This window comes from Exophiala aquamarina (genome assembly GCF_000709125.1).
Source record: "Exophiala aquamarina CBS 119918 chromosome Unknown aczIA-supercont1.22, whole genome shotgun sequence".
NCBI lineage: Eukaryota > Fungi > Ascomycota > Eurotiomycetes > Chaetothyriales > Herpotrichiellaceae > Exophiala > Exophiala aquamarina.
The window spans coordinates 50929-76797 of record NW_013550566.1 but is presented as its reverse complement, the minus strand read 5'-3'; the positions used below and the strand labels follow the sequence as shown (position 1 = coordinate 76797).

Below are 25869 nucleotides of genomic sequence, written 5' to 3'. Positions count from 1 at the left end.
ACTCTGCAACGAGTAGCCATTAGTGTTTATGTGACCTATTAAGGGCCACTACTGACTGTATGACAACTGTGTCAGCGTGCCTTTTGAGCCAATGAACCAGAGGCTTGGCAGTTTCGTCACGTCGCGTTGTCGCGTGACCACGTGATCTGATAAGATTCAATTTATCCGAGTCGCGACGATGGACGCTGCCTTCATCTTCTTTCCATTCAAAACACTTCACAGTACAATCTTGACTTTTGTTTTGATAATTCGAATTGGGCGTTTTGTTCTCGAGCGCGCCTGTGTTGCAGAACTTTTATTAGTCTCTCACCGTTCAACTTTCGTCAACTTAAACGAACCTCCTCGTGATCCTCCACTAATTACTCACTGGGCCTGTGCTCCTGAGTAGGTTAGTTTCCCCACCATACGCCGTTCTGAGGCAGCCTTGTGCCTGTCATGGAGGACCAGGTTCTTCAATTTCTTCAGGCAACGACCCGACCCGACACAGTTGTGATCAACGCGGCTGAGCAGGGACTGCTCCAATTATACCCACAGGCAGAGTTTCCCTTCGCTTTGCTCACCATTGCAACGCATCAAAATATCGAAGTTGGCTCTAGGAAAGCCGCTTTGACTGCCCTCAAGAACTATGTCCTTCAGACCTGGTCGCCTCAATTCGACGAAACCTTTACAGGAAACATGTTCCTAAATGAGGATGCCAAGTCCAGGATTCGCGACCAAGTCTTCGCCATTTGTACAGTCTCAGGTGACCAGGCTCCCAAGGACGCAAGCATCCAGGCCTTGGCTGCAGGGGTAGCTAGCAAGATTGCAAGTGTTGATTTCCCAGATTCATGGCCAACGTTATTCCCATCTCTACTCAACATTCTTAATACTTGCACCGATGATGGCCCCATTCACGGTTCTCTTCGAGTGCTTGCTGAATTGATAGACTCGGGATTGACAGAGCAACAATTTTTCGCCGTCGCGCAGGATCTGGTGGGCGCTTTGCAGCATGTGGCATTGGATAACAATCGTGCCTTGATTGTTCGAGCAATGACACTGAATGTCTTCCGATCTTGTTTCGAGATGCTGGAGATGGTCATGGCTGATCACGGCCCTGCTGTCAAAGCGTTCTTGGATGAGTCCCTCAAGACTTGGATGCCATTTTTCACTGAAACAATAAAAGAGCCATTGTCACGGACAGAAGGCGGGACGCTAGATCAGAACGACACCCAGTTGCGTGGCCTGGTCGCATTGAAGGTTCAAGCCGTTATGGTATGCATCAGTTGATATATGCTCCACGCCTCTTTTGAAAGTCAACGACTAACAGCGTCAACAGACTCTAGATAAGCTACGTCAAGTATATGTTCATGCTATCTCTCCTCACGCTGTTGGGCTCTTCCAAGTTGTATGGGAGGAGCTCTCGAGACTCACTACTCCCTACACGGATCTCTTTATTGAGGGAAGTGCAGAAGGCAAATTGGTCGACAGTGACAATCTTCCGTGCAGTCTAGACGCACTCATCCTCGAAGAGATAGATTTCTTACAGGTCACCATCAAAGCTCCCTCAGTCCGTTCGGAGCTTTTGACACAAATGAAACAATTAGGAGATGCACAGCACACAGTTCAATGGCTCCAAGAGCTGATCAGAGTTCTTGTCCAGTATTCGAAAATCCCGAAAGAAGAGGAAGGGCTATGGGAGTATGACTCAAACTTGTATATTTGTGAAGCAACGTCCTTGACCGCGGCCTACACCCCTCGCGCTGCATGCGCTGAGCTTGTGGTTAGAAGCTTGGGTGAATGGCTGAAGCAAATTCCCATTATCGCAATGCTCCACTTCAATCAACAAACGACTTCGACAAAGAGTACCAGCTGGAAAGAGCGAGAGGCTCTCCTATTTCTTCTCAATCAGAGTATTAAAGATGTCGACGATGTGTCAGCCAAACTCAGCCCGTCCACTGCCTCAGCACTGCTTGATCAAGTTTCCTCATTCCTTCAGGACACCCAGCTCTTCATGCGGGCTGCAGCACAGTTGACTCTCGGTTGCTTCTTCAAGGTAGCCGGTGAGGGCTACCAGGAAGCGGGAGCCGCATCATTCGCCAATGCCATCAGTACCGGCGGATCTGATCCTGCAGATGTTGTCAAGGTCGCATGCATCAGTATCATCCCTGACTATCTGGAGGCACTGCCCTCGAACATCACTCAACCAATGCAAGGGGCAATTATCAGCGTGATTAACGAGTTCATCGCATCGCACGACCTGAGAGACGAGCTTGAAGACGCAGACGACATTAAAGCGGCTTTGATCCAAACACTGCGCGATGCTATTATGCTCGACACCACAACCATAACCGAGTCCAACGCGATCGATATCTTCTTTACCCTTGCTTCCGACGGAGCACCCAACTTCCAACTCTTTAGCCTTCTCACTGAAGCATTTGAAGGCATTGTGGCTTCAGTGGCATCTCATGGCACCGATCATTATGTTCGCCTCTGTGCAAAGACCATTCCCGCCTTGACAGGTGCTTTCGACATCGCCAGCATGACAAATGAGTCTGCCTTGACAAACCTCGCTGCAGAGCTCGTCAGTGCGCTCGCCGAGTTTGGTTCTGAACCTCTTCCCGACGGCTTCGTCAACGCCGTCATGCCAAAGCTCCAACGCGTTCTCATGGAAGCCACGGAAGCAGAACTCGTTCGTCCTGCCACTCTTGCCGTCGAGCACATGCTTTCGAAGGGGACACGGCAGTATTTAGCATGGACAGATCCCCAGAGAAAATCCTCAATAGAAGTTACACTGACCATCATAAACCGTCTCCTCAACTCGCCAGACGTAGATGAGAACGCCGGCAGTGAAGTCGGTACACTCGCATCATCTCTCGTCAGCAAATGCGGCGCAGACAAGCTAGGACCATACCTCATGGATCTACTCCGCGCGGTGGCGATCCGCCTTGCAACCGCGGAGCGTATCCAATTCATCCAGTCACTAAGCATGGTTTTCGTGGGCCTAACGATCGCCGCACCCAAGGAGGTTGTCGACTTCCTGTCGGAGCTCAACATCAACGGCTCACCGGGGTTGGGCATAGTTCTCACGAAATGGCTCGAAAACTCAGTTCACTTCGCCGGCTTCGACGAGGTGCGTCAGAATGTGTTGGCACTGTCGAAACTGTTCGCTCTGCAAGACTCACGCGTCAAGGCTGTAACGGTCAAAGGCGACCTGATCATCGACACCAATCCCAGCGGGCGCATCAAGACACGTTCACAAGCGAAACTCAACCCGGACCGCTGGACCAGTGTGTCCGCCGACCTAAAGATTCTGAAGCTGATGGTGGACGAGCTGTCGAGCGCAGCAACTTCGCAGTTTCCAAATCTGGCAGCTGCACAGGCAGCGGCGGATGCACTGGATGAGGCGGACTCGGACGCCGATGATGCGGACGAGTGGGAGGATGTGGGCACGGCTGGCGCGATCGACCTCGCAAGCGAGAGTGTTCGCAATGATCTGATGGGTCTCGTTGGCGAAGGGCCACTCGGACATCTCGATCGCGCTGCGAGCCCGACTGGGTCGCGTGTCCGCGATGAAGAGACGGCTGAATATCTCTTGCAATGGTTCAAGAATGAGGCAAGCAGAGAGGGCTTTCCTGCGTTGTTTGAGCAACTCAGCGAGGAGGAGAAAGGCCGCTTGAGGCAGTTGGTTGCTTGAATGAATTGCTGACTGACTTGGTCTATTCTGCTTTGTCGTCCTCCAGAGTCGGCAGACAATGATGATGTAGAGCGGGTTCGGCTCGGCCAACACAGCAAGTGAAACGACAGAGGTGGTAGTGGAAGCACACGAGGCAACCCGGTGACATTGGCTGTCATGGCGAACGAGGCACGGGGTGGGAATGTTGATGAATGAATAGATGTATGGATGTTCGTCTTATGAGCCCAATTACCTTTCCCCTCAACCTCATGAGGTAGTTAGTCATCATGTTGAGACCAAAGAGCGCAAAATGCCTACGCATTTTTGGGCATTCAGAACGTGTGTTCTGAACGAAGAAACAAAGGGTCTATTTATCTCTTATCTTGCCCAAAATCGCGCTAGCAATACGGAGTAGCACCAAGTCCTTCTTTCTTATCATTGTCTATATCCTCCATCAGCATCCTCGCACCTTGTGATTATTTCTTGACAGCAGCCCCTCTCTGAGCGCCGAACTTCTCATGCCACTTGCGCTTTTTCAGGTTCTTGGTGGCGTCGGCAGCGGAGGAGGCGTCCGTCGAGACTTTATCGCCGCCTGCCGCTCCATTCGCTGCACTCAGACCGCTGTGCGCTGTCACACTTGATGACGGTCCTGAGCCAACAAGGCGAAAGAACTCCTTCTTTTCTGGAATGCCGAACTCATCCGTGACAGTCTCCATGTACGACTCCACCGCTAGACCACCAGAGGGACTGCTCTGCTCTAGTAAAGCATTGACGCTGCAGAATTTATGCCACGCGTCGGGGATGAGGTCTTTCCAGAGTGTGTTGAGGAAGATATCGGAGCGGATACTCTTGCTGTCAGTCTTGCGGATGACGGTTTGGAGCTCCCATCGCCCTAGTGTCTGGGTCAGAGCCTCTGCGTCCCAGGCACCGGCCAGCTGTTCGGAGTTCCAGTCGTCGTCTAGCATGTTCGCGGCGGTTTCGTTGTCATGCTCTGGCGCTAGCGCAGTTCGAGTCTTGAAGCGGCGGAGGATTGCGCAAATGAGTGTACTTGCGAAGTCGGTGATGCCAGGGTCGTTGCCGCGTTCGTGTTGATCGTTCATGTGCTGAAAGACGGACCCGAAGGTTGTCGTATGGCCTGGTGGATGAGGTGTCGCTGCTGCTGGTTCCGGCCCTTCAATTCTGGCGTCTAGGATGTCGCATTGCTGGGTGAACTCTTTCCATGCAGAAAGAAGAAGTGATGGCCTCACCAAGGATGTCTGAGCTGGACCTCGAACCGTTGGATCGTGAATCAGGAAGAGGTTCTTGGCCACTCGGCAGCAGAGCGTCGTTGGAGCAGGAATGTTATCCAGTAGTTCTTGAAAGCTATAAGTTGTGTCGTCGCGCCTTTTCGAGAGTATGTCCTCCATTGAATCATCTCCTCCATCGTCGGCATGAGCTATTGTGCGGACCATGGAAAGAATTTGGTCTTCGACAGCTTTCTCGGAGGGGTTCACAGGAATCAGTTCGAGGACGTTCTTCACTTGAGCAATCGTGGTGATTCCTCTGTTTCCTGTCATGTTCCTGAGTGCGTCGGTCTCGCTGTCTGGCAAGGTGTTGTCCTCTGACTCACGCATGTCGATATCGCCATCAGGATCATTCTCAGGTGTATATGTGTCGCAGAATTTGGTGACGAAGACCGTGTTACTCGTACTGACCTGTTTCACTGCCCATACATTTTCATCACTGCAAAGGTGAAGAAAGCCCTGTTGTGCAGAAGCGTCCGTTACAGGAGCATGTGTTCTTGATGGTAAGTGGCTTCCAGTGTGCTGTTTGGAAGTTGTAGCTGCTGGTAGTCCTGATTTGAATTGTAGCCTACAATGACCATGAGAATGATCAGCGTACGAACACGGCATACAAACGCTTGGATTCTTCGCCGCACAGGTAAAATGCATCCCTTGGCCATGACATCTTGCTTGTGCGTGCAAATAAAGCCACATTCTCACTCACCTAACCGGATGCGTGTCCTTCCTCGCCTCAATCAATGCAAGCAGCTCCGGTGGTAATTCCAAGAGTCTGAAATTTTGTTGCGGAAATGTGGAAGAGAATGCGATGGGCGGGAAGCTGGAGTCTTGGGTTGACATTGCGGGTTTCGTGAGTGTTACGACGCTGTGGTTTGGGTAAAGATCATCGAAGATTGCAGTGGTTGAACATACCACATGTGCCCATCACACACAAAATAAAGCGTTGTGGGGAACTTCAACCAGCAGAGGTCAATATCAGGGACGAAATGTTCAAGAAGGACTTAACACAGTTTGATCACATAAAGTCTTTGGCAAAATCCCAGTTCTCTGTGGTAGGTTATCGCTAAAGTTGCAGTAATTAACGCGTACACGTCGCGATACGCGTGTGCCAAATGAGGCCCTCTTTAGATCAAGCAGCTCCATCTTATCTAATCAATGCGGGGTACCATCGAGCAAAGGCTTGCGGTCACGTGCGATTTTCTTTTCCCTGTCTTTGTAGGCATCTCCAGCCCGAGACTGATATTACATTGAGTGCCTAGGTAATCGAAAAGTCTTCTAAATATCGGACAGACGCCGTGAGCGTCTTGTGCCAGCGGTGAAACAGTGCCTCATACTTCGGTAGGATTGACAACGACCCTGCGTGGGGCTCGGATCGTCAGGCACATGCAGCAACACCAAGTCATATCCGTGAAATGTAATCGTCATCATGCATGTTACATTTGAGTCTAGTCAATTGAACGCATTTCCCATCCTCAAAGCTTCCCAAGGGCTTCAGCGACCGTGACCGCCTCATTGATTCAAGCTCTGACTGAAACACAGGATGAGCTTGTTACTCTTTACTCGGTTCGAAGCCTGGGATCACTATGGTGCGGCGGCAACCGTGCCAGACAAACACGAGGCCTCACTCGGGAGCACGGGTACCTTCAATTAATTGTCAAATGGGCCCGAACAAACCTTGGTCCCTACATGCCATGACAACTTCTAGATGATGCACTATATGCCCCACCTTGCCTTCGATCTCTTGTGTCGAATAAACGTTGAGGCCCGTGTGAAGTTTCCATGTTGGTGCATTCTGCGTCTCGGTCCCCTCCTAGGCATAGTGAAAATCAAAACAAAATCCTCGGAAAGTCCACGTCATGCATTGACTCCTTCTCTTCATCCCATTTTTCTTACTCCGTTATATCTGCAGTAGACTCATGCTCTCTCAGCGTTGCATATTCGGCCGTGTTTGCATGTCGTAGCCTGTCGGTTCTATCCTTAATCACCCTGGTACCAGTATGACCTCTCTGGTGACTTCAGCCCTAGATCGAGTGCGCAACTATGCTGGGGCATTCGCCTGGGGCCCGCTGGTTCAAACATCCCGACAACTTGTCCTCTCATTGCTCTCGCAAATCGAATATGGCAGCCTCACCTTGGTCGAAAAAAATGGGACGAGCACAGTGTACGGGGCGACTGGCGCAGATGCTGTCCAGCCCGCTGCTCACTTGCGTGTGATCCGCGACTCTTTCTGGCTGCGCCTGGCGTTGTTTGCCGACATGGTTCGAAGTGTAGCCCCGATCTTCCGATGTAGAAACTAAGCCTTTATGCAGGGTTTTGCGGAATCCTTTATGCTGGGTGATGTTGAATGCCCTGACCTAACAGCTTTCTTCCAAGTGAGCGGCTCGTGACCGTTACAGGAATTGCCACTAACGAGGCTGTAGATCTTCATCTTGAACCGCAAGAAGCTTGCGAACGCCTCCACTATAACCTCCTCTGTATCCTCTGCTGTCAGCGGATTCTTGCGGCGAACGAACACCCTTGCGAATGCTCGCTTGAATATCAGTGCACATTATGACATTAGCAACGCAATGTTCGAAGCATTTCTTTCTCCAGATATGACCTACTCTTGCCCAATCTGGAAACCAAAATCGGAATTCGTCATCGGCAAAAAGGCAGAATCCCTCGAGGATGCGCAGATGCGCAAACTCGACAGATTCATTGACAATGCCAAAATCAAATCCACGGATCATGTCCTCGAAATCGGGACTGGATGGGGCAGTCTTGCCATACGAGCCGTACAGAGAACTGGCTGTCGAATAACCTCCCTCACCCTCAGTCGAGAACAGAAAGATCTAGCCGACCGACGGATAGCTAAAGCAGGATTAACGGAGAACATAGAAGTGTTGTTGTGCGACTATCGAGCCCTGCCCATGCCGAGGGAAGGTCCATACGACAAAGTCATCAGTATCGAGATGATCGAAGCAGTTGGGAGGGAGTTTTTGGCCACATATTTCGAATGCGTTCACAAACTCCTGAAGCCAGAAGGAGGCATCACAGTCTTCCAGTGCATTACTATGCCCGAGTCGAGATATGAGGCATATTCCAGGGGCGAGGACTTCATTCGCAAATACATCTTCCCTGGTGGTCATTTACCAACAGTGTCGCAATTGGTGGAATCAATCAATAAGGGCAGCCAAGGTCTGCTGATAGTGGACGCCATCGAAAATATCGGCCCTCATTATGCAAAAACGCTGCGGTTATGGAGAAAAAATTTCCAGACGAATTTCGACGCCCGGATCCAACCTGCCTTGCTGGCCGAGCATGAGGGAATGACTGCATACGATGTTGCTCTGTTCCGCAGGAAGTGGGAGGTGAGCTCGCCCGCAGTTTCAGTGATATGTTGAAGATGCTGACTCTAATTTCCAGTATTACTTCACATATTGTGAAGCCGGCTTCAACACCAAAACCCTCGGGGATGTGATCATTACTGCTGCGCGCGAAGGTGCGATGGAGACGATGGAGCAGGTCCCATTATAACATTGACCCTCCTCGTGACCGAGTAAATCCACTCTCATATCCTTGAAAGCCTACCCATAGCCATTGAGTAATTAGCGCTTTTTCCTTTTCTTCTTTTTGCGAGCCTTCTCGGTCAGTGACGTTCCTTCTGCTTCAGTCGATTTGGTCGGGGCTCGACTAGGCCACTTCTTGGCGTGCTCTCGTTCGAAAGCTGCTTTGTCGCGGCGGAACAGCAATATGCACGCCCTCGCATCCTCCACGCTGGAATGGGCCCCGTCTTGTATCTCGAAGCCCAGCAACTCGGATGCGAGGATCTTCAGCCGAGGGGAGCTCCCTCCAGCCAACTTCCTATACGGTGCGTGACGGGCAGTGTCCCGGATATCTTTCTTGGGATGCACAAGCATCAATGCCTCAAGATCGTTCCGAATCGCATGCCCGATCAGTACTCTGTCTTTGACCAGCCTTGATATGTCTGCCAGAACTTCCTCGAGCGATCGAGCAACTTTCATATGGTGGGGAGCGATCCCGCTCACATGCGTTCTCCAGTCAGTGACAGACTCTTTCGGGAGGACATAGGAATCGTAGACCTGTTCGCCATTGTAGTTCACCAAGCTGACACGCGCGAGGGCGGATTCTCTGTCAGGATTGGGGCCGACGCCGACCATTTCGCAGTCAATAGCGACATATCTTCCAACCTCTACACTGAGACCTGTTAGTATCTCTCAGTCGTTGTAGAGAATCCCGGACTCACGTTGGAGACAGCCCAGCATTTACCAAGTCGGCTGCGGCAGGCACTGGCCGTAGAGGAGGGGCATTTTCGGAAGCTTCGAGATCCTGAAGTGTGGCTGGAGACTTTGAAGCACCATTTGGAACCATGGAATTCTCCATACGCGGCCTTTTCCTTGGTATCTGGGTCTGTCGAGGAGACTGCCTTCGAGATTCCAGTTGAAGCGGCGCCCGCTTGCGCTTCACTCCATGACTCGGGACGGCTTGGGAGGAGGGTTTGGCGGGGTTTGTGGGCTTGAGGGTGGTCTGTAGTTTCTTCCAGTTTGCAGAGAGGGCACCAGCCTCCATCTCCCCTGCCGCGAGGAGCCTCTCGAAGCAATCCAGAGGTTGTCAAAAAGGTAGTCAAATATTTCGGGGACAGGGCTCAAGGGCATCGTATTTCCCCGGGGGTGTGCTTGCCCCGTATAATAGTTCTTCCGTTCCGAGTAAACGAGGCACGATGGAGACCCTCCATCATCGTCTCCCTCACCGGCTGAAGTCTGTTAAGAAGCTGAGACAGGTCTATCAAAGTTGATTAGAGTATAGGCTTGCTCTTCCATCCTGATCATATAAGTGATTCTCTACTGGGAATACCCAGAGGCCACTGCTTTACAGCACCCCGGTGCTGGCTATTGGGGGTTAGCGAATTCTCAGGGTGATTCAGCCTCGCCAACTTGGGACTTCGAACGTCGGTCCTGATTGCTTGTGCGAACTACATGAGAGATTTACATGCCATACCTCAAAATTTATTTCCTCGGGTCTGTTCGTTATGGCTGCTCCACCGGAGACAAAGGCTGAGGCAGAAGCCCTCGTACCTCAATTTCACCTCGAACGTGTTCTCAATCAGGGTAGGCGGGGCATTTTTGCTCCCCATTTCCCACCCAAGTATACCAGCTGATTCATGTATCAGACCAGAATGGTCGCCGAATCTCTCTTTTAGGCAGTATCGCATCCAAACCAGCATTGATCACCATTGAGCGCGCAGCATTCCCGACCGACTCAACTCAGGTCACCGCTTTACTTGAGTCTCTCACTAACACGACCAATCTGGGCGCAAATGATATCTACAGATGGTACATGGCCAACCGGTCTGCAAAAACAAGTCCGTCTACCACGCAAACAGTCTCGACTTGGGAATCCATCCCCTCATCATCATCGTCATCCACAATCGCGGATCTGAAACTCAACCTGATCTACCCCTGCACACCACAGCATGTGCGGAAGTACTCTGCCCAGCGCGTCCGCATGGTGACCGAGACACCTCAACTCTACCGCGACCACATCCGGCCCTATATCGTCCGGCAACGCACAGCGGGGCGCCTGGACTGGATATTCAACATCCTCGACGGGCGCACGGAGCAGGAAGATGTGGTTGCACGCGTGGATTGGGATGACCCGTCACAGGCCGGCTTCCTCCTGCTTCCGGATCTGAACTGGGACCGCAAGACCGTGCAGGGCATGCACCTCCTCGCGCTGGTCCAGCGGCGCGACATCTTCTCCATCCGAGATCTCAAGAAGAAGCATGTCCCCTGGCTCAAGACGATGCGCGACCATATCGTCGACGCTGCGACCAAGGTCTTCCCCGGCGAGGTCGATCCTGACGAGGTGAAGTGTTACATCCACTATCAACCCACGTATTATCACTTCCATGTGCATGTCGTGCATGTGATGCTGGAGGCTGGGACGACGCAGAGTGTGGGGAAGGCATTTGGACTGGGGAATGTGATTTCGCAGCTGGAAGGAATGGATGGGGACGGGGAGGCCGGGATGGATGCTACGGATTTGCTGTATTTCCTGGGGGAGGAGAGTGAGCTGTGGAAGAAATGCTTTGGGAGGCTTAAGGCTGGGAAGGGGGTTACTCTGATTGAGCAGTAAAACAGATTCGGAATTAGACAAAAGCGAACAAGATATTCAAGATAGCACAAGTGTGGAGATTGAACACAGCGCAGAGAAGCGAACAGGAATTTCGGAATCTCCAAAAGCTTGGGGTTCGCCGTCCAACGGCATTTCACCCTTCAAGCCTCATCTTTATTTTCGTCCCATCTGTGACTAACTCCTCCTGGGTGCCAGAACGGACATGGTGCAAAATATACATGAGAATCGAAAACAGGTGGCCACAATGATTCCTAATCGTAATGCGTGCGTAGGAATTGTAGGCCCTAAAAGAAAAACACAGGTGGTCAGAAAAGAAGATTTCTACGAGCACCTTCGATGTCTTTTCGAAAATAGACATCCGTTCAGTGACATCTAGTCTTCATCAATGTAGCAAGTGAATTTAGTTGGTTTGCCGATGCGACCGGTCACGGTGCTGGTGAATGAGACTGGGCTGGTGGGCTGACCGGCGCCTGGGCCGGGGTTCCCCCCGTTGTTAGGGTTGCCTCCATTACCTCCGTTGCCGCCCTCTGGGCGATCAGTGTTCGCTGGTGGAGAAGGGGGAGGAGCTTGAGAGGTCGCAGGCTCGGAAGGTGCGGATGTCTCAGGTTTACTTGGTTGGCCTGTAGTGGAACTCGAGGCAATCGCACTGTTTGAGACGACTTGAGTCGGTGCAGTCACACTTGTAGTAATATCAATACCCCAAGCCTTGGTGGTACTGGCAGAGGTGCTTGCTTGCGAGGTGATGGACGAGCTTGGTGCAGGTTGAGTGTCTGAAAATCCATCAATTAAGGGCGGGCCGGGAATAACATACGAGGTCAACTTGGGATAATAGATGGAAAGGTGGATGCCAGGGTCTTCGTCGTTATAGAGATCGGTTCCCAGTGTTCCAGTGGAGAGTGTGTTCGAGCCAGAGCCAGTGATCTCGAGGTTGAAGCATTGAGGGTACGCTTGTGAGCCACCAACATCAAACGCGGAATGGAGAGCGATGGTGTCGTGGCGGAGGACGTATTTGCCAGGGGCAATGTTGGAAGGAATTGTGACCGTCCAGGAGTTATTGTTGGCAATCAGTTCGTCCGAGGCCCATCTTCCCGGAGAATCGATATATTCGATAAGGCCAGCCTCGTCAATCTTATTGAAAAGGAGTTGGGTCTTGTCGACGGTAGCGCAGTCATCACCGCAGGCAGCGAGGAAGTCCATGACTGGGCCATGATGAGACTCTGGCCAGTCAGTCCACTGGAGCTCAACGCTTGAACCAGCAGCAACCTGGATATAAGCACCGCCGGGAGAAGCACCCTTATGGCAGATGATGTCAGGAGAGTTGTAATCACTGACAAAGCCATTGTCCAGGACGTCGTTCGTAGTCCAACCGGCAACAACTGGTGGGGGCTTCTGGAAGACAAAGCTGGGGATATAGCCAGAGTACCACTCGCCACCGGCAACAACGCCAGTCACATGGCCATGGGCCTGGACTTTGGAAAGGAGGGCAAGGACGCTAAAAAGAGCGGCCGGCTTAGTAAGAGACATCGTCAAGTCTGGTAGGAGGCGAGGAGGCAAGCTGTTGAAGTTCGAGAAGCTGATTGTAATTTGACTGCACTGTGGAATAATCCGCAAAAAGTGATTGGGACTTGCTTCAATCAATGAAGACTTTGGAAACGAATGTGGTGAGAAAGAATGACACGGTCAAATTGACCTGAAAAACGAAAGGCCTGCTTGAAGCTTTTGGAGGATAATTGTGCGCTGGAGGAAGGACAACAGCAGCGCACACAGAAAGCACATATTAGTATATATACACCATAGGAATGTTGTGAAGTCTCCATTCTTTTGGATTCTGCCAAAATACCAATCTCAGCCTCGGCACATGCTGGTGTTCCTGGGCAGTTTCACATTGGAGGGGCAGGCAAGGCCATCTCTTTTACCTACATGGTATAATAGGAGAATTGATGTAGGCGTCGTTGATAGTGCAAGGAACACCTGGTCGAGGCAGCCCGCTCTGGGTTGCCCCCGTGCTTGGCAACCCGTTATCTCAAGGAGGACAAATGCTTGGTAGGGCCAGACAACGTTCATTGTGGGCAGATCGGAAACGCTGGATCTTTGAGATATCAGATCTGCCAGCGCGCTACCAAGATTACCGGGCACCAGACCCAAAAGTGAATTTGTTTCAGGCTCCTCATGGCGAGCCGGGGTTCGCTGTGTGGGTAGGTATTCCGGTGCCGTCATTGCGGGTGAAATCGTGACTTCCTATAAGCGCCACTTACCACAGATCCTAGATTTTGAATCTGGCCCCCTCATCGATGACCATGATTCAGTCCCAAGTACTTGGTTCTATTAGCGATGTACCATCGACAGCAGTACTGTTGGCCTGGGGCTCATGGTGTACGAGTAAAAGATGAGAAGGGAGCGGGTGGAGCCAAAATTACCTAAGCTGCGCCGCCAAGATATCAGCTTGTTTCAACCCCTTTCCTTCATTCCCACTATTATCTGTTCACCCTCGCCTGGTCTCACTCCACAGCATGGCGAATTTTCACTAGAAAAGACAGAGAACGGGAGGACATCCACAGCCCATTCTATGTGGTGGTTAGGAAATAGAGCCTGGGCTTGTGAAATGGTAAATCCGCCTGCCTTTTCATATCTGAGCATGGAGCATGTAAGCTATTCATTCATTCCAGAGGCTCAATGGATCTACAGGGTGAATCTGCAAGAGTCCTTCCGGAATGACTGCCGAGCTTCCTTCGCTTATGTTCGCCGAATAATTAGGCCATGGAGAACCGTCTATCCATATATGAATATTCGTCAATGTGGGGCAGCAGGCCACTAATCCCCCAACTAGCACCTAACATCCTTGGTCGAAGGCGCTGCAAGTACTTGTGAATTTAGCCGTCATATGCTTTTTCTTCAAGCTATCAGAGGATCCTCCCAGTAGAGTCTCCTGGTCCTTTGATTAATAGCGCAGGGATGCACAAGATCACATCACTTGATCCCATTCGCACCTCCTAAATCCTTTTGAATCTTTCTTCTCGATCAACTGGAAGAGTCGGATGGTGCAAGCACCCATATCTCAGCACAGCTAGATCCCGAAATATGGAATCTGTGCGATTCATCCCTTTCTTGGTGAATGGGCCGCTGAGTCATGATCACAACACCAATTGTGCCCGGTTTCGATGACGAAGCGACCTTGATGAATTTTTGGGTGGCCTCTTTGCATGTCCTCAAAAGCCATATCATGACATCTCTTCAGATTCGTGCGGGAATCCACTGGTGCTTCAACATCCTCCATTCCGATACCCGGTGCATCACGGGTGCACTGGTCGGTCTGAATCCAGAACGTCTGATCGTTGATGGCGTATCATTCCACATGTGGTGGTATTAGGGAGGAAAGCGGGTCATGGACAAGCCCATGCTCTTCCGCAGAAGGATAACAGGACATCTTTGAAGTGAATGTTGAGATCAGTGCTCTAAACCATGACCCTCCGGAGGCCACTGGTCCCTCCCAACACTCTTCTACCTGTCACCGCGCAGCGACCCTTGCCGCTCTCCCACCTTCCTTCACGGCTTTTGTCGTCCTTGGGCTTGTGATCATGGGGCTTTTCATCTAGATTATTCTCGTCGTCTTCTTCCCACTCGCTAGTCCGTTCCCCTTTCATGAAGGCCTCCTGCCTATCATGTGTGCCCTCGATCCACTGGAAAATGCATCTGTAATCGTACACATACCCAGTCTGGCAAGCGGCAGCGGTAGATATCGGGTGCAGGCAGATAGGACACAGATCGCTAGACGGTGGTGGAGGTATAGTGAAGATCGGAAGATAAGTGATGCTCGATATCGGCGGAGTACGTTTTGCGCTACTGTTCACACTAGTGCTTCGCGCGTCCTTATCTGCCACCAGGTTTTTCGACAGATCCATCCCGGACACAATGGGTGGCGGCAGTTCCAGACCTTCTGCTGCCTTCCTCGTTAACTGTCGAGAAAAGTCACTGGCGTGCCACCACTCCAGGAACTTCAATGCAAAGATGCTGGTCGGTAGCAGTATCTTCAAGCTGGATAGAAGCCGTGGATATATGGTTCTAGGATTGAGAATGCCACTGAGACCCTGTCCAGGTCTGCCTGCTGCCGTGACTGCCTTCTCGGCTGCCGCAGAGGCAGCATCTATCGCTCGGAAATCTGCTCCTCCCATTCGTCTCATCCTGGTCCCAATCATCCATAGAAACGGACTGGGATATTTCGTATTATCAAACAGGTAGCCCAAACTGAAAGCCAGGATGCTAAAGCAATAAGCCGCATTCACGCTGGGGTAAACATGCCGCAGAAACCACTTGTAGTACCACAGGATTCTTTGCTTGACTGTCGGATTCGGCGGCATCGCATCGCGGTCTAGATACCGAGGTCCCCCAAGGCTGCCACTCATGAGTAGACTGGCGCTGGGGGCGATGTGAATGTCATAACTCTCGTCCAGCTTCCGCTTCAGATATGGGATTCCGACCATCACTAGTAAATTCTTCCAAATGTCTGTGTTGTCCAGCTTGAGTCTTTCGCGGACCTCATCTGGCACGGCCAGCTGGGTTCTCTTGATCTCGCCTCCATCGACGCGCAACACCTTTTCTCGTTTCAAGGCATAGAAGTTCTCGGTGAAGCTGCCGCCGAACGCCCGGAGATAGTATTTCTCCACGAGAACCCCGAGGAGAGCATATACTTCATCGTAATTGTTTAAGACTCGCAGCAAGTACCGAGGGTACCGATGAGTAGCGACTGCAAGAAGATATCGGAGGGTAGGCGGAAGTAAGGATGAGAGCTGTTGTTCGGCGAGGAGTTCGAAGAGTGATGGCTTGAGGTCGTCAACCGGCGACTGAAGCGCGTTGATATATTCCATGATAAGTCGAGGAGGAACTCATCAGCATTCTCATTCCACCCGAAACCTGTCCTTCGCCAGTTTACCACCTAGAGGGTAGGATGACGGGCAGGAAACTGTGGATGATGGGTTTCAGAAGGGTCCTCCCCCGTTTTGCCGAGGCTCACATGGTTGCCAAGACTCAGCCTCCTTGGGGATGAGGACGATGCTGCCCTATCCGAGAATGCTGCACCTCCATTTATGTACTGTAAAATAGTTGATTGCTTTCATTTATGAAGATGGCAGTACGGAGTACTACGGAAACATGTCAAGTCCTACTGTCTAGATGCGAAGGAAAGTTTCATAAGCATCGTAATAGCCCGACCGATACCTGGGTTATAACACTCGCGCTGCAGTCCTTCTCGATTCATTCACGTGACAGATCAGTCTAAAGCGGCGACTGATGGCAGCTTCTGGCTCTGTAACTCGTTAAAGTGGCGAATCTCCCACTATCCGTCCTATTGTCAGGCGCTCTTCAAGCTCCAATAATGGGTTAAGACTCGTAGAGCATCCCAATAATTCTGCGAGATCTGGTTGGCTATGCCATGACCCTGCGATCCCACCACGGTTGTGCAAGATGTAAGAAGCGCAGACAGAAATGTGACGAGGAAAAGCCAAGTTGTACTCGATGCATTGAAGCAGAAGTCAACTGTGAGTATCTATTGACCCTAAAATGGGATGGACGGGTGCCCAGACAGCAGCATCCTCCAAGAAGGAAGAAGAAAAGGGCAGACACCGAGACTAGCGACCTCCATGTGGATCAATCACGACAGTCCAGCTTGGAGCGGTCCGTGGCTGCTATATCTTCAGCTTTGCCGGATCAGCCTTTCGACGGAGTGCGCCATGTCCGTGAGCTAAGTCTCTTGAGTTCTTGGGTGCCGACTGAGCGACTATTGTGGGATCATTTCTTGACCACAGCATCAATGGTCGCCAGCCATTCTCGGCTTCGCGAGCAGATCTGCCAGCAGATCCTGCCCATGGCCATGCAAATTCCTTCCTTAATGTATGGTACTCTAGCGCTTTCTGCTCTTCACCGCTTCACACTGCTCAATGAAGTACCAGACGGATTCACTCCCGAGGTGATGGTCTCCAATCTCATGTCAAGGAGCTTGAAGCATCTCCGAGAGGAACTTGGAACCGGTAGTCCTCGATCAAGGCTCCTCTTACTCCACACGATCAGGACGTTGTGCGTGTGTGAAATATATTCAGGCAAGGCAGACTCTGCATGGCGAATCCATGTAGATGGAGCAAGAGCGATCCTAATTTCAATGCGATCGATGATCGGCCTGTCCGAAGATGACGAACAGGGCTGGCTCACATCACGATGGTATTCATCCATGGAAGCCTTGACAGCGCTTACACACCGAGGTACTATCCATGGGACCGAGCAAAAGGGCGAAACCCTTTATGCCGAAAGCGGGTCCAGGGCTTCTCAAGATGACTTTCTCGATATTTATACGGGATACTCGTCTGACCTGAACTCCGTATTCAAAGACATTGGAATTTTATCTGAGAAACGTCGGCGGTTGACGGCTTCGTACGATTTGCAGTTGGCAGATGATTTGCAATCTCAGTCAAGTAGACTGGAGGGTATACTGCGGGAGATGATCCGTCGTGACAACGAAGAAGGGCTGAAGATCCCGCCAAATATCACGCTTCCCAGAGACCAACTCAGGCAATTCAATGCGTGCAACGTTGCGTATCAGTATTCAGCTCTGCTACACATTCATCGACGGCTTCAGAGGAGAGATTCGGATTCTCCAGAAGTTCAAGCATCCGTTCAAAAGATCTTAGAGACTGTCCACGAAATTCTACCCATGGAAGCACTTTCTCCCTGGGCGCTGCTTACGACACCAATATTTACCGCAGGGTAAGTAATCTCAATTGTGTATGATGGAGACTCCACACACTATCGATCAATGTACTAATGAAGAATTTGGTTTCCTCAGTTGCGATGCTCTTGGTGAAGACAGAGTTCTAGTCAAAAGTCTCCTACTCAACCTCTATTCGACACTTCGTATCCGGAATGTTTTGAGAGCAATAAACATTCTTGAAAAGCGATGGGCACGCACGCTCGACACTGACTTCACAGGTGCGCATCCGAGGGGCAATGTTTTAGGAACCCATTACTTTTTAGAGAATGAGAGTGAGTTAATGGACTTCATTCCGTACTGACCAAATCCGACCAAACCCAAAATGGCAAGCCGAGGAGACGGATTTGGCCGACCTTTTTGGGTTGACACATGCAAATCATCAATCACTTATTATATCTGCGCACATTCTTGAACGGTTGCACCTAGTCTTCCTCAGAATAATCATGGCAGCTCGAGTCTCAACACGAATCAGCATTCGATGGCCACCCGCAGACGCTTCAGAGCCCACAGACACCCTTGTGCTCAGTGTTGGAGACTACTATGTGGACCTCAGAGTGTTGAAGTCAGATCGAACAATTGACTGGGCTCTCGCGGGTCAACGTCTCGTGATATCAGAGGATCCACGTAAGTTGAGAACTCGATTTCCACAGTCTTTCCCATCCAAGATCCGATTCAATCCGAGATTTGCGATGCCACTAACTATTTCCCTCAAGTCAAGGTAAAATTCACACACCCGCTCGATTCTCATTATGTCGCGGGCCAAGAAGAAGAAGAACCGGATGTGGGCGAATTTACAAAGCTCCCAAATGGCGATGACCTTGAGACAGGCATCATGGGTGCCCCTCATCTAGGTGGAAAGATAATGCCCTATGAGGAAGTTTGGCGGGAATTGGATCCTCAACTTGATTTATCGGGTGTTAGTGGTCGTAGCAAGACATCTTCCTGGATCCTGGAGAGCGTCGACCAGCCCAGCACGAAAGGCGACCCTACTGTCACCAAATCCTACTACGCCAAGGCTGGCAACTTCTTTCTTGCCCTACGCCAAGTGACAATTGCCAGACCTTCATCCATCAGCGTCTCTGCGATCCGGATGGAATGGGATACGGAGAAGCTTTCTTGGAACACAAAATACAAGATTGGGAATGTGGACGGAATGTTCGATCTAAGCCAAGAAGCAGCAGATGGCGATGGGTTTTGGAAGGTTGGTGACGAGGTCAAGGTCGGACTCGCTAAAGAGATCTGCACTGTCCGATCCATAGGATCATGAAGATCGCGCTCTGGTGCAAAGATTAAGTTATACCCAGAATCTGAAATCTCTTTCCACAGGAATGTAACCAAGCTTCTCTACCGAATTTGTAAGTCTGTGTCGCCGCTTTTAGACAGCTGGGCATGTCACATGTTCTGCTGCCTGCCCCACGCCGGTCTTGGCAAGAATGACCCTGACATAAATCTCCAGGTTCACTTCACGTTCATCCTGCAATTCCGCCCATATGCCCACCATTTTGTTGGCTGCTCTCGAGTATGAGCCATCAAAGGTCAGCGTGTGATCGTTGCAGAGGCCAGAAAGTGCGCTGTCCACGGAGCAATCAGTCCAAAGATGGTGAGCCCTGCGCCAGATGCATGAGGGTTGGAGTTCACTGCGTGACAAGCAGTTCCAGACCCCTGGGACGGCCTCGGGCTTCCGGGTTGATCGAACAACGAGCCAGACACGTTGAGAGAGGAAAGATGTTGCCTGGAATCCGCAGCGGAAACTCGCTTTCTCCACATCTACCGTCAACTACAACGGAGGCGCTGCAACCAGGCCCCGATTCATGGACCCATTCGAATCTGGACCCAGTCCCGGACATTCTCCTCGATGTGTCAAACGTGACTAGCCTCGATTTCGAGGATTTAGAGCACGTATCAATATTTGAGGCGAATGCAGAGCTTGCATTTGATGTGCAACTTCCACCCCAGGATGTTCTATTCGACCTCGGCTCGATGATGGAGCTTCCCGAATGCTACCAGGAAGACCTGGACGGGCTGACAGTTCCCAAAAGCCATCCTCAAGGACCACTATCAGAGTCATTGGAACCTATAGACACTCTCACCGCACTCTCAAAATTGAATGAAGATATCTCAAGGCAGATATCCCAAATTGACTCACGCTTTTGTGGGCCTACAAACGCAGTCCAGCACTGTCTCGATCAACTAGATGACATCAAGGGGAATCCTGTAGAGGTAATGCTACAAAGCACCTCACGATTCGTCACTATTCTTGAGAATCTAAGCTCTTTGCACTTACCACCGAACAAATCCATTCACATAATGACAAAGCACCAATCGTCTACCTCTACCTTCGATTCTGGAGATCCTAACTCGAATTTGAAACCAGGCAAGACACGAGCGCCTGTAGAAGTGAACCCTTTGAGTACACCGGTCGTGCTTATGGTTTTGTCAAGCTATCTCCTCCTTCTGGGCTTCTATGATGCGGTCTTCATCCGTGTACGTGAAGGTCTATCTCGACTGGACGACATCTGTACTTTCTTCCAGGACATCCCTGAAATTCGGGTAGATGGCCTTTCGTCAATGAAAATGCAATTGTACGCCAAACTCATCATTTCAGTTGTCGAGTATCATTTTGGCCGCCTCGAATTCCTGTTGGGCCTTCCAGTTGAATTCGGCCTTTCTGGACAACCGACGCGCTCGAAAGGATTACTAGGGGCTGCGGAACTATCTCATCTGATACATGTGTCCATGACGCAGAAGACAGGCGATGCTGGGACATCGGGCAGATCAGCGCTACAGTCATTCAGAGAGAATTTGAGCGCTCTGCGAGCCATGTTACCAGGTTGAGGTTCTGGAACTATTTCCTAAGCTCTCCCCTCTTCAAAATTGAAAGAGACATTCTTAGAGAAAGATCACATATTTTTGCCTGTCGAGCTCAGCTTCGGGTGAGAAGGAGCATCAAGGAGTCTACGGGATAGTCGAGCTACGCCTTCATATTGGCCCAGAACCCGTCCGATTCCTCAATGGATCAACTATCTCACGGGAAGAAGCTATCATATGGTCCTACAAGTCTTGTGGAGACGGGCGCAGACTACTACTGAGTGAGGATTGAGTGGTTATGTAGCACTACTCGTTAGCAACCCCTCTTTCTTCGGACTGGTCCCTTCTTTTGTCCTTACTTTCCATCCCGAACTCGGTTTCTAGTTCCTGACGCAGCGGGACATCTTTTTCCAAGAAGATAAGCAAAAATCCTAGCGCAGCGAACCCGATCCCAATCTGCCATACCCGGCGAAGGCTCTCATTCAAGACTGTAATGACCTCTTCGCGGGTGGAAGCAGGCAAGGTGTCAAGAAAAGCAGCAGTGGCATGGCTGTATGCTTGACCATTGATTAGCTGAGCTCTAATGCTGCGATCTGTGATAACGTTCGTCGCAACCTCGTCGAAGCGGTTGTTAAATATGGACGCAGGAATCGCGGTACCCCAGATCAAGCCGAAAGCGCGTACGAAGGCCCAGGTCGACGTGGCAAGTGCTGTGTCACTTTCCGAGAGCGGTGCCATTACTGCAGGAAGCAATGTAGGCATGATGAGCCCCAACCCAGCCGCCCCTGTGACTTGATAGCCAACCCAAGCGCCCGTGGAGGAATTCTGGTCGAGCAGGGTGAAGACGCCGAAACTTATCACCACCAACCCAAACCCTACGCCGTGCATGGGTCGATAGATGCCGAATTTGGACAATCCCACCCCGCCCAACGCAGCAAACGGTATCAGGACTAGAATGCTGGGAAGAAGTTGTACCCCAGAGCGTGCCGGGGAAGAGCCGAGAACGCCTTGGAAATAGACCGGGAGAAAATAGACCATCCAGAAGGTGACTATACCGTGCAAGAAGCTCAGGATGTACGCAGTAGCTGACGTACGATTCGACATCAAATGCAATGGCATTGTTGGATGACGGGCGAGACGAGAACCTTCGAATGCAAAAAATCCGGCGAGGCCCACCAAGCCAACCACCAGAGGAACAAGAATATGGTATGATGACCAGGGATATACTGCGCCAGCCCAGCCCAGGGCGATAAGGACACTGCAGATGGCTGCGATGAAGATGAAGTTACCAGCCCAATCCATCGAGGCCAACTTGGCGGAGTAGCTAGCATCTTTGTTCCACCTCACTTTCAAGAAGACAAAAAGCAATACCATGGAGACGCCGCCGATGGGGAGATTGAGGTAAAAGACCCATCTCCAAGTGGAATGATCAACAATCAAACCCCCAAAGAAGGGTCCAAGGGCTGTGCCCAGAGCGATCATCCCAAAAACAAGGGCCAAATAGTTGCCTCGTTGTCGCAAAGGAACCAAATCACAGATAATCATCTCGACGAGCACTCCAATGCCGCCTGCGCCGACTCCTTGGATCACACGGCCGGCAATCAGCATCGTCATATTGCTGGCTCCACCGCAAATACCGCTCCCTAGGACAAAGGTTATTGTTGCGCCGATTGTTGGCCATCGACGTCCGAAGACGTTCGCTAGTTGTCCATAAAGGGGCTGCAAGGACGTCCTATTATATGTACTGGTCAACACCAGCTTGCTACGTCGATGAAACAACAAGCTAGTACAACATAAGACAAGATTTCGTACTCACATTGTCAGAAAATACCCATTGGCGGCCCATACATACAAGTCACCGCCACCCAGATCCGCAACGATGGAGGGCAAAGCTGTGGATGTAATCGTCGCTTCCAGCGATGTAAGCAGACTTGTGAAGCTAAGTGCCACCAGAATCATCCAAAACGGAAGCCCCCTCTTCCATTTAGTCGCTGTAGGCTTGGTGGGCACCTGTGCATCTTCTGAAATCTCAATGCCTGGATGCCCATCGCTGACTGTGTCTTTGTCCGCGTCGCAACTTAGGTGAAGCTCAACCTTGTCTTGAGGGGTGTCAATAACTGAATGCTTATCTGAGCCAAATTTTCGCTGCTTTTTCTCCGACGCATCCATTCTTTTCCAGCAAAAGGCGTCGGACGATGCTACGGATTGGGTCGGCGGGTTTTGGAACTAGGCCCGACGTTATGGACGAGGCGAAAATGTTGTATGATATATGCTGGCCACGGGGAGGCCACTCCAGAGTAGAGCCTCAATGCCACAGCGGAAGCAAAGGATGTGAATCAGAAGTCCGGATAGCTGCACCGATCAAATTGGCACCAAGAACTTCTCAGTTGAAAAAGTGGCTTTATACATGGAGATACAGCAGACGACAATTACTTAGGTGCAATATAGCATTCGGTATTCCTGAGTCGGAGGTTTTTTCAACCAATGACAATCGGAACCTTTCCTGCCTCCGGCTCGGAGGCCTTTCCACCCTCTCAGGCCCCCATCGAAATTTAGCGAGCGCCTTTCAGCTACTACAAATTCCCGTGAAAGGTTGCAGACGCCTATGACTAGTGTCCCATTGGCCAGGTCGACTGATAGTCCGAGAGTGATGGGACTGGTTCGAGTGAGATCATACCGCGTAAGTTCGAGAGAAAGCAAGTTATTATTCTGAGCGCTACTGAAGCTAAGTCTGGGCACCACCTAATAAAACACCCTAGTGATGAAAGTACACGGTTGTCTCATTACGTGGTGCTTAGACTTAATTATCTTAGTTTCCAGCGGCCGATTGCGGCTAAGCGGCATATGACCGCAAATCCGCAAGCACTCCCGTTTCCGGAGCACCACCAACTTTGTCCTGAAAGATGTGGCGTACACGGGGCTATACCACATCAAGTAAAGTGGCGCCACAACGACCTGCCAGCCAGCCTGGCAGGTGGTACTGTTGAGGCCGGGACCGGTCTGGGACTACATCGTATCTGGGTGCCTCGAATAGACTCTAGCTGACTGCGAAATGGATTCAAGATAGAAGCGAGCTGAGATGGAGTTGAGACCGGTTCAATCTACTCGATCTATATGTTTGTACGTCGAAGTAAATACTGTAGGCCACGATGATATGAGGCGGAGGCTTCCATATTGTCATACTCAGGTTGTCTTCATGGAGTTAGGTCCACAAAAAATGTGCCAGTGCTACTACCGGCTATGAATAATTACTATTGCATCAGGGTGCAAAGGCGTCCAATCATACTACCGCCAATGATCGTGGCAGACGCAGCGTCCAGTGCATCCCTTCCTTACAATTTGCTGGTGTGCTCAATGTCTTCGACCTGTGATACTTCGGAGGCCGTTTTGCCTTGGAACATATCCACGCGAGACTTTTCCTGCACTTCGAGAGCTGCCATTTGCAAAAGCATGACTTCACGCTTGGGAAAGTCGCGAACAGAAACTCTGTTGATGAACAATTCGTCGAGCTCTTCGAGCGAGTGACCTTTTGTCTCAGGCAGGAATGAAAAGTAAAATACCGAGATTGCGAAACATGAGCCGGCCCAGATATATTGATACTTGGAACCCTGTCCATAGGTTAGTACCTACTTAATGAATGCCAGGGAATTAGAAGTTGCGGCAATCAACTTACCCAGTGTAGACGGGCGGGATTAATGAAATATGGAGTGCAGAAGGAAGAAAGCCAGGCCAGCAGTTGTCCAAGAGAAGTTGCTGTGCCTAAGGTCATAGCTCGGAGCCTTGTACTCGGGACTTCAGAAGCCACTGAGTAAGTAGCGACACCAAGCGTGGAGCCGTAACAAAAGTAATAGAGAGCGAAGAATGCCACAACGATTTCAACTGTGGCTGATGAGTCTGGCTTTACGGTCCAGATAATGGCAGGGACAAGGTGGCATACGCCCGAGACGAAAGCACCCCAGCCAAGCTGAGCCCGCCGCCCTAAGAAGTGACGCATGGCTATCATTCCTATGATGCATCCCGCGAAGCCGATGCATGTGTTCATAAGACTGTACTCGAATGGCTTCGAGGCGCCAATAATAGTGAAGAAGTAAGTCTGATAGGCGATGACAAACCAGATGCCGGCCCCGGTCTGTGAGGCAATTGTTCCGTAGCACAATAAAGTGCGGCGCAAATTGGTACCTTCGAAGAGTTCCCAGAAGCTTGTCTTAGTTTCTTGTTGGCTTTCTTCGTCTCGGCCGCGGATCATTTCCACCCACTCGAGCTCAACGAACTCGGAATCCACAGAGCCGGCACGTAGAAAATCGAATGCCTCGCGAGCTTCTTGATCTTTGCGGCGCAGTAAGAGGTAGCGAGGAGACTCGGGTACAAAAAAGCTTATCGCAAAGAGGAGAATTGTGGGGATGATTAAAAGGCAGCCAAGTGGGATCTGGTACGAAGACTTGTTATAACGTTTCGAAGTGTAGTTCACGGTCAATGTGCCTAAGATGTTGCCCAATTGAATCCAGAATTTGAACAGTGCTGTGAAGACACCCCGCTGATGAGCGGGCGCAGCTTCAGCGAGATAAATGGTCGAGAAGGTGGCAAAGAATCCATTAGCCATTCCAATCAAAATGCGTCCGAAATATATCAGGCCTTTGTTGGTAGCCACCATTTGAATGACGACAGATATGATGCTCAGAACGCATGCAACATGGAGCGCGAGCTTTCGGCCGAAGTAACGGGAAAAGGTACCGGCGGCCAGGCATGAGACAAATGCTCCAAGGGTCATGAGCGAGCTGATGAGCTGCTGGAAAGTGGACTGCATAAATAAGATGTTAACGTTGTGTCTTTTGAACAGAGAGTCAAGCGTTGGGGCGTGGCTCACATCGATGGCATACCCATTCTTAGATTTCTTGTCAGGGTGTCCAAAAACACGGAGAAATCCTGGCATGGCTTGAAACGAACCAATAGCGCTGGTATCGTAGCCATACTGAAGGTTCGCAATGGCGACAATGGTACACACTGTAAGGCACTTTCTGTTCCTCCACAGAGACGACTCCATCGTTCGGACTTCGGGGTGGGAGTTAGCCATGTTTGAACTGAAAGTCTGCGTCGTAAAGAGTGAGAGCTAGAGTAGGAGCAGGAGTAACTGCAGGGACAAACACTCGAGTAATTGCAGGAGTAAGAGTAAGAGTATCTAAGGTTCAAGGGGAATTCAAGCATGCTTTCAACGATAATGTAGCCCCGGGAAGTCTGGTGGG

At 50.8% G+C, this 25869-nt stretch overlaps 12 protein-coding genes across 12 annotated transcripts; 6 read left to right on the top strand and 6 right to left on the bottom strand.

Annotated features, from left to right (window-relative positions):
- Window positions 1–435: 435 nt before the first annotated feature.
- Window positions 436–3673, top strand: A1O9_12244 (uncharacterized protein; the record flags this gene model as incomplete). Its single annotated transcript, XM_013398745.1, has 2 exons — window positions 436–1251; window positions 1316–3673. 2 exons carry the CDS (start codon window positions 436–438, stop codon window positions 3671–3673), a joined length of 3174 nt encoding a protein of 1057 aa, XP_013254199.1.
- A 995-nt stretch (window positions 3674–4668) lies between these two features.
- On the bottom strand, window positions 4669–5775 carry A1O9_12243 (uncharacterized protein; the record flags this gene model as incomplete). The annotated part of the gene is made up of 2 exons (XM_013398744.1): window positions 4669–5551; window positions 5639–5775. Coding segments are annotated over 2 exons (1020 nt in total), but the record flags the coding sequence as incomplete, so codon positions are not given.
- Window positions 5776–6929: 1154 nt separating this feature from the next.
- Window positions 6930–8448, top strand: A1O9_12242 (cyclopropane-fatty-acyl-phospholipid synthase; the record flags this gene model as incomplete). Its single annotated transcript, XM_013398743.1, has 4 exons — window positions 6930–7190; window positions 7242–7304; window positions 7353–8282; window positions 8338–8448. 4 exons carry the CDS (start codon window positions 6930–6932, stop codon window positions 8446–8448), a joined length of 1365 nt encoding a protein of 454 aa, XP_013254197.1.
- Window positions 8449–8519: 71 nt separating this feature from the next.
- On the bottom strand, window positions 8520–9501 carry A1O9_12241 (uncharacterized protein; the record flags this gene model as incomplete). The annotated part of the gene is made up of 2 exons (XM_013398742.1): window positions 8520–9129; window positions 9179–9501. 2 exons carry the CDS (start codon window positions 9499–9501, stop codon window positions 8520–8522), a joined length of 933 nt encoding a protein of 310 aa, XP_013254196.1.
- A 460-nt stretch (window positions 9502–9961) lies between these two features.
- On the top strand, window positions 9962–11067 carry A1O9_12240 (uncharacterized protein; the record flags this gene model as incomplete). Its single annotated transcript, XM_013398741.1, has 2 exons — window positions 9962–10040; window positions 10133–11067. The coding sequence occupies 2 exons, from the start codon at window positions 9962–9964 to the stop codon at window positions 11065–11067; spliced, it is 1014 nt and encodes a 337-aa protein (XP_013254195.1).
- Window positions 11068–11439: 372 nt separating this feature from the next.
- Window positions 11440–12591, bottom strand: A1O9_12239 (murein transglycosylase; the record flags this gene model as incomplete). The annotated part of the gene is made up of 1 exon (XM_013398740.1): window positions 11440–12591. The coding sequence occupies one exon, from the start codon at window positions 12589–12591 to the stop codon at window positions 11440–11442; it is 1152 nt and encodes a 383-aa protein (XP_013254194.1).
- Window positions 12592–14519: 1928 nt separating this feature from the next.
- On the bottom strand, window positions 14520–15929 carry A1O9_12238 (uncharacterized protein; the record flags this gene model as incomplete). The annotated part of the gene is made up of 1 exon (XM_013398739.1): window positions 14520–15929. The coding sequence occupies one exon, from the start codon at window positions 15927–15929 to the stop codon at window positions 14520–14522; it is 1410 nt and encodes a 469-aa protein (XP_013254193.1).
- A 563-nt stretch (window positions 15930–16492) lies between these two features.
- Window positions 16493–17821, top strand: A1O9_12237 (uncharacterized protein; the record flags this gene model as incomplete). The annotated part of the gene is made up of 1 exon (XM_013398738.1): window positions 16493–17821. One exon carries the CDS (start codon window positions 16493–16495, stop codon window positions 17819–17821), a length of 1329 nt encoding a protein of 442 aa, XP_013254192.1.
- A 443-nt stretch (window positions 17822–18264) lies between these two features.
- A1O9_12236 (uncharacterized protein) lies at window positions 18265–19088 on the top strand (the record flags this gene model as incomplete). Its single annotated transcript, XM_013398737.1, has 2 exons — window positions 18265–18445; window positions 18535–19088. The coding sequence occupies 2 exons, from the start codon at window positions 18265–18267 to the stop codon at window positions 19086–19088; spliced, it is 735 nt and encodes a 244-aa protein (XP_013254191.1).
- Window positions 19089–19546: 458 nt separating this feature from the next.
- Window positions 19547–20656, top strand: A1O9_12235 (uncharacterized protein; the record flags this gene model as incomplete). The annotated part of the gene is made up of 1 exon (XM_013398736.1): window positions 19547–20656. The coding sequence occupies one exon, from the start codon at window positions 19547–19549 to the stop codon at window positions 20654–20656; it is 1110 nt and encodes a 369-aa protein (XP_013254190.1).
- A 279-nt stretch (window positions 20657–20935) lies between these two features.
- Window positions 20936–22588, bottom strand: A1O9_12234 (uncharacterized protein; the record flags this gene model as incomplete). Its single annotated transcript, XM_013398735.1, has 2 exons — window positions 20936–22361; window positions 22446–22588. The coding sequence occupies 2 exons, from the start codon at window positions 22586–22588 to the stop codon at window positions 20936–20938; spliced, it is 1569 nt and encodes a 522-aa protein (XP_013254189.1).
- Window positions 22589–23961: 1373 nt separating this feature from the next.
- Window positions 23962–25700, bottom strand: A1O9_12233 (uncharacterized protein; the record flags this gene model as incomplete). The annotated part of the gene is made up of 3 exons (XM_013398734.1): window positions 23962–24237; window positions 24303–25427; window positions 25494–25700. The coding sequence occupies 3 exons, from the start codon at window positions 25698–25700 to the stop codon at window positions 23962–23964; spliced, it is 1608 nt and encodes a 535-aa protein (XP_013254188.1).
- Between the last annotated feature and the right edge of the window lie 169 nt (window positions 25701–25869).